At 33.1% G+C, this 15,892-nt stretch overlaps 5 protein-coding genes across 9 annotated transcripts; 2 read left to right on the plus strand and 3 right to left on the minus strand.

The window, feature by feature from the left end:
- The first annotated feature begins 17 nt into the window (after positions 1-17).
- Positions 18-2,355, plus strand: LOC139998092 (uncharacterized). 2 transcript variants are annotated; one of them, XM_072022353.1, is made up of 3 exons: positions 18-622; positions 677-1,257; positions 1,333-2,355. In XM_072022353.1, exons 1-3 carry the CDS (start codon positions 302-304, stop codon positions 1,694-1,696), a joined length of 1,266 nt encoding a protein of 421 aa, XP_071878454.1. In that variant the 5' UTR covers positions 18-301; the 3' UTR covers positions 1,697-2,355. The 2 variants fall into 2 exon arrangements, with proteins under 2 accessions (XP_071878454.1, XP_071878455.1); XM_072022354.1 differs by having other exon boundaries at positions 20-622; positions 686-1,257.
- On the minus strand, positions 2,234-6,218 carry Coq9 (ubiquinone biosynthesis protein COQ9, mitochondrial). Of its 2 annotated transcripts, XM_072022355.1 has the most exons (5): positions 6,065-6,218; positions 3,482-3,670; positions 2,925-3,268; positions 2,622-2,837; positions 2,234-2,554 (listed from the first exon to the last, which is right to left on the minus strand). In XM_072022355.1, the coding sequence occupies exons 1-5, from the start codon at positions 6,111-6,113 to the stop codon at positions 2,519-2,521; spliced, it is 834 nt and encodes a 277-aa protein (XP_071878456.1). In that variant the 5' UTR covers positions 6,114-6,218; the 3' UTR covers positions 2,234-2,518. The 2 variants fall into 2 exon arrangements, with proteins under 2 accessions (XP_071878456.1, XP_071878457.1); XM_072022356.1 differs by lacking the exon at positions 6,065-6,218 and having other exon boundaries at positions 2,925-3,281; positions 3,461-3,662.
- On the minus strand, positions 3,771-6,053 carry LOC139998091 (glomulin). Its single transcript, XM_072022352.1, has one exon. The coding sequence runs from the start codon at positions 5,612-5,614 to the stop codon at positions 3,833-3,835; it is 1,782 nt and encodes a 593-aa protein (XP_071878453.1). The 5' UTR covers positions 5,615-6,053; the 3' UTR covers positions 3,771-3,832.
- A 567-nt stretch (positions 6,219-6,785) lies between the features above and the next one.
- Positions 6,786-9,168, plus strand: Nf-yb (nuclear factor Y-box B). Its single transcript, XM_072018910.1, has 2 exons — positions 6,786-7,016; positions 7,431-9,168. Exons 1-2 carry the CDS (start codon positions 6,902-6,904, stop codon positions 7,976-7,978), a joined length of 663 nt encoding a protein of 220 aa, XP_071875011.1. The 5' UTR covers positions 6,786-6,901; the 3' UTR covers positions 7,979-9,168.
- On the minus strand, positions 8,326-15,087 carry LOC139995409 (uncharacterized). Of its 3 annotated transcripts, none has more exons than XM_072018856.1 (4): positions 14,611-15,087; positions 11,214-11,774; positions 9,211-9,360; positions 8,326-9,037 (listed from the first exon to the last, which is right to left on the minus strand). In XM_072018856.1, exons 2-4 carry the CDS (start codon positions 11,667-11,669, stop codon positions 8,543-8,545), a joined length of 1,101 nt encoding a protein of 366 aa, XP_071874957.1. In that variant the 5' UTR covers positions 11,670-11,774; positions 14,611-15,087; the 3' UTR covers positions 8,326-8,542. The 3 variants fall into 3 exon arrangements, with proteins under 3 accessions (XP_071874957.1, XP_071874972.1, XP_071874963.1); XM_072018871.1 differs by having other exon boundaries at positions 11,214-11,809; XM_072018862.1 differs by lacking the exon at positions 14,611-15,087 and having other exon boundaries at positions 11,214-14,600.
- Between the last annotated feature and the right edge of the window lie 805 nt (positions 15,088-15,892).

Genomic DNA, 15,892 nt, shown 5'->3' on the forward strand with positions numbered 1-15,892 from the left:
TAGTGGAAAAACATATCTTTCGAAGCAGTAGGGAATAATTTGATACAAATTTACGAAAGTACACAAAAACATTCTCGTGTTGGACTACATTTGGTCGGCGTAATAGGATAATTTTCTGGAACGATTATTAAACGATAATCTACAGTGAAGTTTTTCAAATTTCTGAGAAAAAATTTGTAATCACGAAGAAAGAATAGAAGTTAAGGAATAGATGGCGTGTGAAATAATTTTTGATAAGATAGTGGAAGCGAATTCATTCTTCAGTTTGGAGCCAGTTTGAAGGGCCGCATGATATTGAAATATGATAAGTCAAACGTCAGAGGAATTCATCACGACTGCACCAACATGTGCGGCAAAAACATCGAATCAAAGCTTGAAACCACGTAAGTTGAATGGTAGAACATTTGATTTTCTTTGGTGGCGTGATTCACGACGTGAGAACGTATCAAAAAAAGAGGAGAACCAGAAGAAAAAGGAGGATTTAATAGAAGTTAAAGTCAAAACAAATGAAAATGATAGCAAAACGAAAAGTACTCTCTCCTCCAAAACGTCGTTTGAATTTTTTAAGAATATTAAGAAACACATGCAGATCAGAAAGTTGTCACATAAATCTAAGCAAAGGGTAAGTACGCACAAATTTTCATGACAAAGATCTTTGTTTCATGCATAATCAAAGTTTTTACAGACGAAGGAAGTCGAAACATCTAGCGTACAAAATGATACAAATTATGATCCATTAGTGATTCAGAAGGATGTGCCTACAATTTCTACTGAAGAAGATAATATCTCTGAATTAAAATGCGAAGAGACTGACAAGAATTTTGATGATCAAAACAGCAATGTGTCACAAAATGAATATATCTCAGAGAGCCTAAATGATACCATAAATAGTTGCAGTGACACTGAAGAGAAACTAGAAGCAATTAATGAACAAATTATTGATAAGTTGGAGACAGATACCGATCATGAAAATGTTTCTAACATATACCAATCATGCTCCAATAATGAAACAGAGCAGTTAGAACCCAGATCAATAATAGAAAATTATATAGTAAAACATCAAGTTGAAAGAATTAAAGAAAATATAGAAGATAATAGAAGTAATGATAACAAAGCAAAAGCAAGTCTTACAGAGGAATTGCTTAAATTAAGTAATTATGGGTGGTATTGGGGTCCAATATCAGGAACTGAGGCTGATGCCAAACTTCTATCTGAACCAGATGGTGCATTTCTAGTTAGGGATTCATCAGACGATAGGTTTGTTTTTCTTCCTCTTTTTTTCTTTTTTGTTAAAGCTATCATTGAGGAAAATCCATATATATTCTTTTGTAGATATGTCCTAACACTTAGCTTTAAATCAGCTGGCAAATTACTCCATGCTCGTATGGAACATAGTGGTGGTTTATTTTCTTTATGCAACCAAAGTGAAAGTGAGGGATTTAGTTCAGTGGCTGATTTAATTGATTATTCAATGAATTTTAGTCAATCAGCAGTTTTCTGCTATTCACGGCCTAAGTATCCTGGTCATCCGTCTTTCCCTGTTAGATTAACAAAGCCAGTAAGCAGGTTTACTCAAGTCCGAAGTTTACAATACCTTTGTCGTTTTGTTATACGTCAAAATACTAGATTAGACAATATTCATAAGTTGCCTTTACCAAAAACAATCAAGGGTTACATAGAAGAAGCGCACTATTAACATCAGCCTCCCAAAAAAATATTTGTTATATTGTAAATGTATTGTTATTGACAACACAAAGTTTGTATCGCATAGCAATAATAGCTTTTCAGAAAAACGTATTTCCGAGAAGTAACAAAAGATTAGATATGAGCTTTTTTTTTATAAGAACTGAAATGTTCATTGTTAAGATTTGCAAGATATCTTTACTTTTATAAAAATTAATTGATATAATTGTATCACTTTCAAGAATATTGATAATGAACAATATGTTTTGAAAGATTTAGGTTTGCATGAATCACTTCTTTACAAAGTACGTTATACTTTTTAACGTAATTTGAAGTTTATTCAATTTATGAAGTACTTGGCTGTGTGGTGTGTATCTGTATAAAAAAATATATTTTTTTATAATAAAAGTAATCTCCTGCTCAATTCAATGATAAGGACCGAAGTTGATCTCTTGTTCAATGGAGACACAACGTAATTTTGTATAAAAAGAATACTATATTACCTTAATCATAACAATATTGCAGGGTAATTATTAAACATTATTAAATCTATATTTCTATCAGTTTATACCTTTATATGCATCAAAAGTAAATCACATTTATTGAATTCAAACTCACATGTACAGATCTTGTTAAAATATGACACTAAAATAAACTAGCTATGATCGTTAACATGTCTTAACATTATCCTATTTTTTAATACCATTAGTATTTAAATATTGTTACACAAATTTTTTACATAAGTTCATATTTTCATTTGTATCAAATGAACTCCAAACAATACTTCGTATTTTTTCTATATTTAGTGATCTAAGCTTTAATTTTTCTTTCTTTCCTACCTATTCCAATTTAGTCCAAGTATATTGCGTGCCTGTTTAAAATAAAAATATACAATGTAAGTATTTAGAAAAAGACGATTCATACTATAATATGCTTACTGTAACAAAAGCAGCACTTGCTGTTTCACTAGCACGATTTAAATCTGGTAATGCCATATCAGAAGTTAAAATTGTATGAATTTGTGTTGCATCTTTTATTCGTCTTTCCAAGAAATTCCAAGTTTTCTGATGATCTTCGCTATTATCTTGTAACATATACAATTCGGTAGTTTTATAAATACCTGCTAATACTACTCTTCTAGTATACCAGTTCATCTGATTCAACAAAATTTTTATATAAGATAGATTTCATAGTCATTAATATTTTAACATAGATTTACAAAATATGTTTATTATTCTTACATCAACTGATCTATCACCAGCATAATAGCAAATATCGTCCACTAAAGTGAGTAAATTAGCTAGTGACATTGGTACGTTTGGTGGTAGAGCCATAAGAGCTAATGCTTGTGGCCATGTCTTTTTATATGGAATCACCATTCTGAGTCTTGTCTCAACAGCATTGTATACTTGTAATTCTAATATCTTTGTCTCTTTAGTAGGTTTCTCTTCAACAGTAAGAGCTTTTTCTTCAAGGATTTTATTCAATTCCTTATTGCATGTTAAATAAAAATAATGAACCAAGTCTGCTCCTCGATTAGGGAACAATCTATGAATTATCCCAGGGTAGCCAATAGACTCAGCACCTTTGGTACATAACTTTTCATTAAATATTTTTATTTATTATCTATATCATATACTAACAACATGAAATTATTTTTTTTTTATCAAAATTTAAAAAATTTTTTAAACAATTAAAAAACATACTATATCTGTAATACATCGAAAATATATTTATTCACTCACACAAAAGATTGGTCCTGACTCATCTACTTAACTGAAAAATTATTACAAATTACCAGCACTGATGGCTTCCTGGCTCCATCCAAGATCATGGACATATTTTAAAGATGCAGCAAGAATGTTTATTTTAATATTCTTCTCATATTCCTCTTCACTTTCTTTACTATGTTCCTGATTTAATTGCTGCTGATCATTTTCGGATTGATCTGCGAGTAGTACTTTACAAGTCCATAAACGCCTAAAACCTATCAAAGTCAAATTTGGTTTTTTATTTCTTTTACTTTATTCCAAGAAATATAATTTTGCAAAATAGTAAATAATAGGATATAGTCAAAATACATGAAATGTAAATAAAGAATGATTTTTATTCAGCAGTGAGTTATATACACTTCATAAATATACAATTTTTATTCTGAAGATACTATTTTATTAATATTTTGCTTAAAGGGATTATTAGCAATACATTCATTGACTCTAATTAAAATGCTTTCCATTACATCCAGACCATTTAATGCTTGATAACAAAATGTAATTTTTTCTGGAACTGGCATTGTTGGTAATTTTTCACCACCAACAGTTAGTGTTATCTCAGCATAGCTTTTTTCTAATTCTGTATTCTCAGTTATTTTGTGCATTTTCTTTTGCTCTTCTAAATCTTTTATTTTTACTTTCCAATGTGCTCTAGAGAGATCTATTCCTTCTCTTAGTGGTAGTAAATACTCATTATGAAGTTTATTTACCAAGTTCCAGATACCAGTTTGATTTTGCTTATCCCGTATAAATAGAAATCTTAACAGATTTAGACTTGTAATTATTTCATCACATAGTTCCACTAGATCTGATGCACTACCATGGTGTAATTTACAAGCCAATTTGATTAAAGTTCCTAGATTACTACCGAGAAAATATGGCATAGGAGGCTTTGCTTGGAGGCATTCAATAATAGATGTTTTAACTATTCCTGTAGTTAGACTCAATAAACCTGAATGTTCATTAGTTTGATACAAATATAAAATAATGGAGTATCTAGCTTGTATATCAAACATTTCAATGTAGTTTTGAAATAAATTCAAAGCTTTTTTCCTTTCTTTATTGCTATTGGAATAAATCATCACATTCACAAGTACATTGAACAACTCAAAAAATATATTCAATTCTAATAATTGCAATGTTAAGGAACGTCTTGTTAATCTCATCAAAAGGTGATCCAGGAAATTTAAGCCTTTCATAGTGCTTTCTTGTTCTTGTAATAATTTAACAATAAGATATATGCATGTCTGAAAGACATATTGCAAATCATATACCTGTGGTACCTTCTCCCACAGATGTAGTTTTGTTATAACGTAAAAGTAAAAGTTAGCATATGCCAAATCTGATATGTTCTCATTTAATTCGAAAAGTGTTACTTTAAGGTTAAAGCTTTCTTCTTCTATATTATTCTTCTTGGACTTAGTTTTTCTACTTCTTACACTTGTAATGTTTAGAAATGAAAGCAAATCTCCAGTTACCTGACTTACAAGTATTACAATTCTCTCAGGTAATGGTTTACTTGAACAGGATTCTAATTCTTTTTCTTCTAAATAAATCAATGGTTTTCCCATTAAAAAAATTAGAATGCTAGCAAGATAATCCCTTAATATGGTATATGTTTTGGAATTTTCTAATCTTGACTCATTTATTAATGGTTCTAAAAATAATATAACTTCATTATAAATATTTTTTATTTTATTTGTAATAATAATATAGTCTTCAGAATCTTTTTCTGGTATAGGTAGACTTTCAATGTAAGATTTTATTGTACTAATGCACCATTCTATTGCCTTCATTTTATTGTCCATTTTTGAAAGACATTTGATAAGTACACTTAGAATTATAGAAAATTTTATATCATCTTCTGGACCTTCCACTTGTTCTAATAATTCTAATACTGTCTCAGAAGGATTACATTTTTCTACTATAGCATTTAATATCATTGTACAGCATTCGACTAAGTCTCCATTGCATTTTATATTTTCAATAGTGAGATAAGATAATATAATTGGAACGATATCCCATGAGGATTCTCTAATAATATCATCATAATTATTACCCTCAAAGAAGCGTAAAACTTCTTCGAACTTATTTTCTTTTAAATTGTCCGTTAATTCCTTAACAAATTTCTTTGTCAGGTTTTCCTGACGTTCTGTCATTTTTCTTTAATAGATAACTTATCACATAAATACACTTGTAAAATGTAATATGAACATAACCTCTTCCTTTAACGTATTTAATGTTTCTATCTCCATGAATGAAAACAAAAGTTAATAAACACAGAAAATCATTGCAGTATTTGAAGATAGATTTGTTAAATAAACTAGATCGCGTAGCTACAGTGACATTAGAAGTGACATTATACCTTGCTTATATGATCATACTATACTATAAACAAAATCATGTATATTTTTTCGCAACGAGAGACATATAATGACAAAATTACGTAAACGAATGCAATCATCACACGTATTGCACAATTGTCTTAATAGTTTCCTCACAAAATTGTATAATTTATTTCAAAAATTTCAGCAACAAACGTCAAGATGAAAATGATGTGCTTATGAATTGTGATTGGCATATATTACAAATAAAGAAAACTCGCTTACCGTTTACTGATAAACCTTTCCGCATTAATAAAATACTAGACATAGCCATGTCAATAGTTTTAAATAAACTACTTGTTGCACATTTATGCGCACACGATGAAACTATGATTATTATTATTCTATTCGAACGATTCGTTTAAAGCATTGCGTATTCGCCTTCATACGTCATGAATATAGTTGTGAATATTCTATTCTAACACTTTTGGCGCGAACTTTAAATGTTAAGAAATTCTGATGTAAAGCAACATATATTTAAACAATCTTATATTTATCCGTTTTAAGTGACAAGACATATTTTAAAATTAATTACAAATGTAGAAATTGTATTCATTAAGCATTTCATTGAATCAATTAATTGATCGCATTCAAATAAATTTAAAATATAAAGAAAATTATTTATTTGAAATTTTCAAAATATAAGAAGTTACCAATAATGACAATTTTTTCTTTTGTTTCATATGCACAATAGATGCATGTTGTAAATTGTGCTTTAACTCTTGAATCATTTACGGATCTACCTGAATGAGTCGTTTATTTTTATCTATTCTTCTCCATTTTGTTTAGTATAATAAATATAAATTAAATGTTTAACTAGAGGAAACGATACAATATATATTCTTGTATATAAAAATCATATTTTTAAAAGGCTGAATATAATTATAATTTCAATGTGCACTGTGAGGTCGCTTGTTGTATCAGAAAACTACACATGCTATTGATGTCTAGTAATAAATTTGTTTATGCCAAAAAATAAAGTACCGTAAAAACAAACCTATAAACAGGTTAAGGAAATTAAAGTGATCGTGTTTAGCGTGTTTAGTGTAAATCAAACTGGAGATGGAAAATAGTGGTGAAAGTGGCGACGATGGAGGACCTTTAGGTCCATCTGCGTTCCTCGGTGGTGGTGGTGTTTCTGCGTCGTATATTAGTGTACAATCTGATGATATGGAAGGTAGGTTAATTATATTTTGAAAATTTTTTAAAACATAGATATTTGTATTCTGTACTGAATATCATAAGATCACGGGATTTTTAACAGAATCATTGTTTTATAGGAAGAAAAACATGTATTTTGTTGTTTCTTTTAACTGATTGTTGATATGATGTCAATATCGTGTATGCTTCAAAACTTTACGAAATAAGAACGTATATAGTAGCTCACAAAAATATTCGAACATTTATAGAAACTTTTTATGAATATATGTATGTTATACAAAACATTTTAAAATTTTATTAGTACTGATACATACAGTATATACATAAAAATTTTCTATGGTAGTGTCCAACTACTTTTTGTGAACTACTGTGTATATGAATTCTATATTTTGTATTTTATGTTATAAATTATGCTTATACTTTCGTTCAGATGATCCTGAAAATACGGATGATTCAAATCATGGAGCTAGTGATCCCTTACAAGGAGCTGGAGGTGGCAGTGGTGGAGGACCTCTTCGTGAACAAGATCGGTTTCTTCCAATAGCAAATGTTGCCAAAATTATGAAAAGAGCAATACCAGAAGCAGGGAAAATAGCGAAAGATGCACGTGAATGTGTTCAAGAATGTGTATCTGAATTTATATCCTTTATAACGTCTGAAGCGAGCGATCGGTGTCACATGGAAAAACGCAAGACTATTAATGGTGAAGATATTCTGTTTGCTATGACGACTCTTGGTTTCGATAATTACGTAGAACCACTAAAAGTGTACCTACAAAAATATCGTGAAGCGACAAAGGGAGACAATCCTCCAGGTAGTGGTATGACAACGGGCAATGGAAAAACTGAATCACAAGGAACTATATATGAAGATCAATTGTTTGCTATTGCTGCGACTGCATCGAGTGCTACCACTTCTGATACACCTGTTATATACAGTTACACGTCTACCGATCAAATGCAATTCCAACTTTCCTGATCACTGCATGTTAAGATGATGTTAATATAAATTATTTAATGCAAACTGCAATTTACAAAATGACTATTTCAACTATGCGCGTATCTTTCAGGATTGCGTTTTGTGAAAGACTGTAAAGTCGGTTTAAGATGGTAAGCTGATCTTATATTGTAAGACTAGAATAATGTGTATGTTCTTAAAAATTTTGGAAGTAAGATGATTTAACTTTAAGTAAACCTTGTAAAGAGAATGAAAAAAATGAATGAAAATGAAAAAAACGCGAAAGAAAATAAAACCAGGAGGAAGTTCACAAAAACTCACTAATGATTACTCTTTTTTTTTTTGTTTACTTTTTCAAACACAGTAGGGGTAGAAAAACATAGCCGATTATTTATTTAACTATTATTTTTAAGCGCTAAAATTCGCATTTAAACTAGAATTAGGCTGTGATGGTTGTTGTTCTGTTTCTTTTGTTTTTGCGAGTACGGTTCAGGTCGAATGGAGATAACATAATTCTATATTGGACAAGAACCGGCAGTTAATCGGCGTGTAGATTTCTCGTAGAAAACGTTCGTAATTGTGTTTTCACTCTGGTAATTGGGCAGGAGAGAGCAAGAGCTCGTGTGCTTTTGTTGATGATGATGCAGCGCCACTCGAAGACATGGCCGATTGCTGTTGTTGATGCGCTGGTGACAAAAGTGAGGCGGTAGGCAATGTTCCAGCGGGTTGAGCTTCCGTTTTCCTCACTTTTTCTTTCTTGTCAGAAGCAACATGGCAAAACCGCCAGCGGCATTGACCGCAACTACATAGACAGAGGCAGAGCAGCACCCGAAATAGGCAACACAGTAAACCGGCGCACAGTAGTGAAGGACCCACCAGCCTCAATTCTGGACTGAGGAATCCTTTCTCTCCAGTGCCGACAAACGATATAACTAATCCGAGCGCTGTAGTTCCCAGCCCCGCATAAAGTACGGTATTCACTGCCGCACTAACTTCACCTCTGCGACGATTTGCATTACTGCTTCCATCTTCTTCGTCATCTTCTCCACTGCTTCCATAGCAATAACTTGCGTCTCTTATCTAAAGATAAGAATATAGTATAGAACAATTGTTGTTTGATGTAATAAGTACTAAATAGTATGTGAAGCTCCTAATACATGTAATTACATGTATATGTGATATTGATAAATTGATTGTTTTGTGTAATGTAACTTAAAAACTTTCTTTTTAAATTGTAACAAATGTTTGTTTACTCTGTTTCTTTTCATCCATCGTCGATGAGCCTCGCATTGCTTTGTCTTGTAGCCATCCCCACGGCAACCATGAGGCGACATAGGAGATAAAGGAAGGGGAGAAGGTCTGTTGCATCCCTGCCATGCTGCTTTGCCTGGTCCTCCGCCACACTGAAATTATTTTTTGTTCAAATATTACCTTTAGATAGTTGCTTAGTAACTACAATAGAAATCATTCAACATTTCAGTGTCTATTCAATTTGGATATAACAAAATTGTAAATAATCTAATATATCAAATACTTTTTCTTTAATCTATCATAAATATTATTTATAGTATTGTACAAAATATAAATGTATATATAAATATAAAACTTAAGATCAATATGGTTGTGTAGTTTACATCTTTCTCTATCATTTAAAACATGTTCATCAAAACGAATATCTAGAATTTGTTACTATGTTATTGGATAAATTCAATTAATGATTTTTCCTCGTTACTCAGCACATAAATAATAAGATAAAAAACATGCATGCATGTACTAAATAGAACATAGAAAGATTTGTATAAATGGAACCAATTGAGATAAACGTTTTATACGTACATGTATTGTAGAACTTGTCTACACAAGTACACTGTAATCATTGCATTGTCTAATTGACAATAAAGTATTGATTAAATATAATTAGTGCCAGTTGTCAACCTTTGGTCGTGGAGTATTGAGTAGTGCACATTGTAGGGTTACAATTTTTTGCACTATATTAGTCTAAAGACTAGTATCATAAATCCTGGTATATAGAAAATTCCTTCAAAATACTTTTTTGAGTTAAAAAATTACAGTCACAGATCATTTGTTATTCTTGCTTTTAAATCATAGTTTAAGTTAGTATTTTAATAAAGAGTTCACATTAAGCAGTGTTATGGTATCAAATATTTGAAATTTTGTACACTTCAATTTCTCCAAATGTATTTAGCAATTGTATCTTTTAGATACAAACAAAAGTTGTGTGTATAATAATGTAGAAAACACTTATTTGTTCTATGATAAGAGAAAGTAAAAGGGGAATAAACAACACTACAATATAAATTTGTTTCCTCAAAATGAGCTACACAAAGTCGATGCACATATGTATAATTAGATAGAAAAGCGACAGTTACCCTCTGATACCAATAGCTTACTGTTGATGATACATATTAAAATGACTTTAATACTTACCCCATAAACATATGATCGTGGGGGATATCGTGGAAGCGGTGGAATAAGTCTGGTGGCCAAGTTGGAGGGTAATTCTCTAAAGTTCACCACCTTACCCCCCCGTAACCGTTGCTTCTCCCTTCTAATTAATAAAGCAGCCTGCATTCCGCTCATTCATTTGCCTGTTTTATTGATCGTTAAGATCTCGACCGTCCTTCTCCTCCTCCTCTCTCTCCTTTCCACTTTTTTTATACACCGGTTACAACTTAAATTCTTCCCTTATCCTTTCCTCAACCAAAAAAAAAAAAAAAAACAAAAGAACCACACGAGTTTCTTCTCAAAGGTCTTCTAATTGTGGCTGGTACCAGACACTACAACTTACTCCTAACATCTCACAGTCTGCCTCCGGCATTAGGTGATATCTGTATCCGCTGGTAGGAACCAGTAGGGACATGTTAATTACTAAAAATTACAATTGATGGATAACCAGCTGACGAACCTGGAGGGTCGCTCGAAGGTGTATGTGTTATCGCGGGGGATTTACATACGCCACCAGACAGCCGATCGATGGTGTATTTCCTAATTACAAGTAAACGTGTGCCAGCAAGAAAAGAGAAGGTGCAGAGTGCAACGAGGATTTATCAAATACTTGAACAAGGACAGATTGCGTTATAAATACTGTGAGATAAAGGGTACCTATTAGCAAGAGCAACTATATAATATGTGTGATAGAGAAAGAAGAGAAAAAGTAGAGCTAAAAATATAGATAGATAATGAAATCCTATAGAGCCAAATTTCAAGAATTTACCGCTAAACGAGATCTACCCACCTGTAGCTCCGAAGAAGATGGCGAGACTCGGAGATCGAGGATCGATGGTGGTGGAAATGGGAAGTTGTTGGATTTAGTCGGGTAAGTAACCGAACTTGGCGACTCAAGGGATAGTGGCGGTGGCGATATTGGAAATTGGATCGGAGAAACAGGTGCAACCTGCTGAGACTTCTCGACATGACGCCGTCGATCGATGCTCGGATGGAATGCAGATGACGGTGGTTGTGGTGGTTGTGATGTGGAAGATGGTGGAACAACGTGCGGACGAGCAAACTTGCTGGGGTGGTGGTGTTGGTGTTGGTGTTGGTGTTGGTGTTGATGGTGGTAGTGGTGCTGAGAAGCTGGTATCGTCTTCAGTCGTGACGGGACCGTACCCTCGGCGACGCGTTTGTTTAGCTGCAACCGTTTTTGCTTCCTCCTATTCGCTATACTGGCGCCACCCGCAGCTGCGTACATCGCTTCGCGCCCCGATTGTACTCTTCCCGGTTTAACGCCTTCGGGCCAGGCGTTCTTTCTGTTACGATCTTAGATCCCTTTGCATCGTCTTCCTGTCTTTTTCGTCTGTAAACGCAAGAAACATGACGGACATCCGCCCGCTATTGGCGGCCGTCATATCCTAATTCTACCATTGATATTCTAGCGAGAAGCACATGAAAAGCGTCTTATTTACAGCGATATTTTACATTTCCTAGCGAAATTTACATATGCATAATGCTGGAAATAGATAAGCTTCGTTTTGGGAAATACCAAATTTATGACTTGTCTTTATATTCATAAGCCGACAAAAGAATGTACAGAAGTCAGAAAAGTAAGAACGAAATAGTACAACACAATTTATATTGTTTTCCCGCCATTATATTGTGCTTTTGATATACGTATACTATAGAGGAGCGGAAAAGAAATGAAATTGACTTGTGCTATTAGAACCACAAGTAAAGGACACCAATGTAAAATACAGAGTACTTATCCTATTCTTGACTTATATTCTTTTGCTCGCAAAGACGAGAATTGATAATATTAATAGATTGAAAGGTTACAGATTATAGATAAGAATTTATCATTTTTCGTTAAATAGAATAATCATGTAATTTGTAATTTCTAGCACTTAATTGTAAAATTTCATTTATTTTATTACCAAATTTGTTACTTATGTTTTATAGAGCTATAGAAATACATCACAAGTTTTCGATTTGTCTCAAAATGAACATTAATTCCGAAAACAAATAATAATAATATGCGTGAGTGATATATTTGCCAAATGTTATTTCCCTTTTAATATATCTTGGAAATTTACGATTAATTTGACTTATATAGTTATTGATAAGTTAGTAGATTAGTAACGTTAAGTTTCTGTATTGCGTACTATATAAAGTTATCAGATAATTGCCTAAATGAGGTAGATTTGAAGAATAAAGAAACTAGTTTAGTATAATATAATTACATCAATTTGATTACAATTTCTCTACACAAGGAAAGCACAAGTTAGAAAATATTCATTACTAAACTCTCTATCGGTAATTAGTAAAGGTAATACGACATGCGATGTTTCATATATGTAGATATGTACATAAATAAGAAATAAGAAGTAGAATCACATATGATGATGACGGGACGTAAAAAAGAATTTACCGTGATTTATTTTTTACAGTAAAAAAATTGCTCTTCAAAAAGAGAAAATAGTATAATCATGAATTTAAAAAATACTAAACGTGAATATAAAGATACGATACGATTATTAAATATATACAAAATTAAAGATTTTTAAGATATCAAAACTATCTACTTTTAACTTTACAAAAATCTATGAATATATTTATATTATTTTAACTAAAATATTAGAAGAAACAGTGATTACTTTATACAAAAAAGAAATTACAAACATCTTGTCATATTTTGCACAGAGATTATATTACAATGAACAATCACATTGATTACTTCGAAATATCTTTATATACATTTTTACCTAGATTTGTTTTTTACCTCTAGCTTTGAAAATATTCAAATCTAACATTACGAAAATACTTCTATGTTGGCATCTTTCCGTTTTGCTCCTTGACCTGTCAATGGGTCAAGTGGTTCCGTCACAAATGTAACAAATCGAAAAACCCCCTTCTTCCTCAGCGTTTTTTATCGTGACATGTTCTAGTTTTCCCTTCTTCTAGTCCGCCCTTTGCCATTTCTCTCTTTTTTGTCTCCTCTTTTCCCTCCCTCGTTTCATCGCGTTCATTTTAAGTACCCTTCCGCTATCTATCTTTGTCTCTGTTGAACTTCTCACCCCTTCTATCTTGTTTAATCCCTTATCCTCTTTTTCCCTAATCTTTGTCAACTATCTTCGTCGTAAATAGTCAGCGATTACATAATAATATGACTAGACTCTGGATGCTTATATAAATTTATATTTTTATGAACGCGACAAAAGAAATAGAGCCTATATAGAAATTTGGTGCATCCACTAAATATTATTTTGGATATTTTATATATTTTTTATATAAATGCATAGATATCCGCAATCTAAATAAAGAAAGTATAAGAGATGTATAGCCGAGAAAAATGTAAACAAATGTGTACGCCACATTTTTTCTCGATATATTTAGCATAAAAACAATACAAACTGCGACGGATAGCATCGCATGCTAAACATCGACTAAGCACCGAACGAGGCTGCAAATCAGGAATAGAAAAACGAGGATAATGAATTTTTGCGAAAAAGCAAGCAAACAAGCAAACGTAATTACCTCTATATGATCACATGTATTAATGAGAAGAAACGAATGTACATTACATGCAATGATGTTGTACGTGCGTGCACGAAGCAAGTAAAAAAGGGTACACAAAGCAGTGAAGAATCCCAGAAACAAAAATGTCGAAGGACCGATAGCACCCACAATGAAATACGAACTCGACGATATATAAAAATCATCCTATTAGGTCCTATATATAGTTTCTAAAAAAAAAGACATATATGAAGCGCGTAAAAAAATAAAAGGCTGGCTGGTGGCCGACGGGCACGTCACATTTATTATTTTCACTCTTTTCTTTTTTTCCCTTTCTTCTTAATTCAGTTAGGAGAAACGCGCATCGCATTAACAGAGGAGCGATTTTGTACAATAAAACGACGACCAAACGACGACGAAACAATGAAGGCTACATTTGTTTCTTTCTCTCTCTCTCTCTCATTCGCTCTCTCTCTCTCACTCGCTCTCTCTCTCTCTCCCTCCCTCTCCCTCTCAACAACACATATTATCTTTCTCAATCCTTTTTTTCTTTATTTCTCGTTCATTTTCGCATCGCTAGCAACTGCTGCAGCAACGTCGGCAGCGATTCGACGGCGGCGGCAGCGACAGCAATAGCAAAGCAGGCATCAAGTCAGCCAGCAACACCAAAAGGCTGCGCGTACCAACGACTCAGGGTAACCACTGCACCGTGTTCGACCTGCTTCTCTCTCTCTCTCTCTCTCTCCGTACGCCTTGGTTCGACTATGTGGGCGACATTTTCCTCGTGTTCGTGTTCTGTCTTTATTTTGATTCTATATCACACACTGTATTTTTTCTTTTCTCCTGTGTTTTCTTTATATTAATATATTTCTTTTATCCCTTTGGAGGATTGTTATAGGATTTTAAAGGGACACGGACGCACACGAAAGCACGGGCACAGGCACAGGGGGGGTGGGGGCGAGAGGCGCGCGCGATGGGGACACACGAATCCAGGACACGATCCCCGTGTATACACACGGTGCGTATCACTCGGTCGTCGTAATTAACGCAGCCTCCATCGTTACCCCGCACTTCGTGGACGCGCCCGTTCGTCGCGAGCAACCACCGACTGAGCACCGCGACCGACCGCGCGCGATTACTCCTTAGTCCTGCTCAGCAACCCCTTCCTCTATATCCATCTTCGCACGCGCGTTACGTCGCTCGATTATACAGGTTCTTTCAAGAACTCAGGGTTAAATTTAGTAAAAGATATAGTACTGCCCAAACGAATAAATAGTCCTAATAATGTTGGATCCAAATATCTTTGGTTTCATTGGGAATTATGAGACGTCTTCAACCGTGAATCTTTATAAAAGAGTTCAGTGTCATATTGTTTTATCTACAACTACTACAATTTATCGAGTTAGGCTATGCTCACAGTGTTCTAACGAATGAAATATGTCGATGTAATCAAATATGTATGTATATAGATTCTTACGTGTGTGTACATTTCGGTCTTCAGATGTTTCGTGGTTCGCTGTTATTATAATCTAAATCTCGCACAGTAAGTAATATAATGCGATATGATAGTAACGATATCATTCAACAGTAATAACAGAAGAATATACCTTCATACTTTATTATTGTAACATCCGTTTAAGTGTAGCATTATTCTACTTTTACATTATTTAAATTATAGTTCTATGAGAAAATAGTTTCAATGTATGTTGAAATGAGCGGAGGTCATATTAAATGTATATTATAGACTGGTGGAAACGACTTATAATTTTGAAACTAACGATACCCATGGATTCAGTAGACGTATTTATTAAAACGTATTCTTCCTTGTTTTAATGAGTACTGCATGTTCTTGAAGCTTTCTGAAACGCCTTCCTATATATGCCTTTCGTTCAATTGTCTTTTCGAATATCTGTACTTACGAAAATCTAAGATGCTTTCATGGGGATTATATGTTTCATTAGGAAG

Source organism: Bombus fervidus, chromosome 2 (genome assembly GCF_041682495.2).
Source record: "Bombus fervidus isolate BK054 chromosome 2, iyBomFerv1, whole genome shotgun sequence".
Taxonomy (NCBI): domain Eukaryota; kingdom Metazoa; phylum Arthropoda; class Insecta; order Hymenoptera; family Apidae; genus Bombus; species Bombus fervidus.

Excerpts from the sequence above, each read along its gene's own strand:
- LOC139998092 (XM_072022353.1), top strand. The coding sequence starts at position 302 with ATGATAAGTCAAACGTCAGAGGAATTCATCACGACTGCACCAACATGT. Across the intron at positions 623-676 it reads CACATAAATCTAAGCAAAGG|TTTTTACAGACGAAGGAAGT; the intron begins GTAAGTACGCAC and ends GCATAATCAAAG. Across the intron at positions 1,258-1,332 it reads AGGGATTCATCAGACGATAG|ATATGTCCTAACACTTAGCT; the intron begins GTTTGTTTTTCT and ends ATTCTTTTGTAG.
- Nf-yb (XM_072018910.1), top strand. The coding sequence starts at position 6,902 with ATGGAAAATAGTGGTGAAAGTGGCGACGATGGAGGACCTTTAGGTCCA. Across the intron at positions 7,017-7,430 it reads ACAATCTGATGATATGGAAG|ATGATCCTGAAAATACGGAT; the intron begins GTAGGTTAATTA and ends ACTTTCGTTCAG.
- LOC139998091 (XM_072022352.1), bottom strand. The coding sequence starts at position 5,614 with ATGACAGAACGTCAGGAAAACCTGACAAAGAAATTTGTTAAGGAATTA.
- LOC139995409 (XM_072018856.1), bottom strand. The coding sequence starts at position 11,669 with ATGTACGCAGCTGCGGGTGGCGCCAGTATAGCGAATAGGAGGAAGCAA. Across the intron at positions 9,361-11,213 it reads CATCTTCTTCGGAGCTACAG|TGTGGCGGAGGACCAGGCAA; the intron begins GTGGGTAGATCT and ends AAATAATTTCAG. Across the intron at positions 9,038-9,210 it reads GATGGATGAAAAGAAACAGA|ATAAGAGACGCAAGTTATTG; the intron begins GTAAACAAACAT and ends TCTTATCTTTAG.
- Coq9 (XM_072022355.1), bottom strand. The coding sequence starts at position 6,113 with ATGGCTATGTCTAGTATTTTATTAATGCGGAAAGGTTTATCAGTAAAC. Across the intron at positions 3,671-6,064 it reads GAAAGGTTTATCAGTAAACG|GTTTTAGGCGTTTATGGACT; the intron begins GTAAGCGAGTTT and ends TGACTTTGATAG. Across the intron at positions 2,555-2,621 it reads CAAGTGCTGCTTTTGTTACA|GCACGCAATATACTTGGACT; the intron begins GTAAGCATATTA and ends TATTTTAAACAG.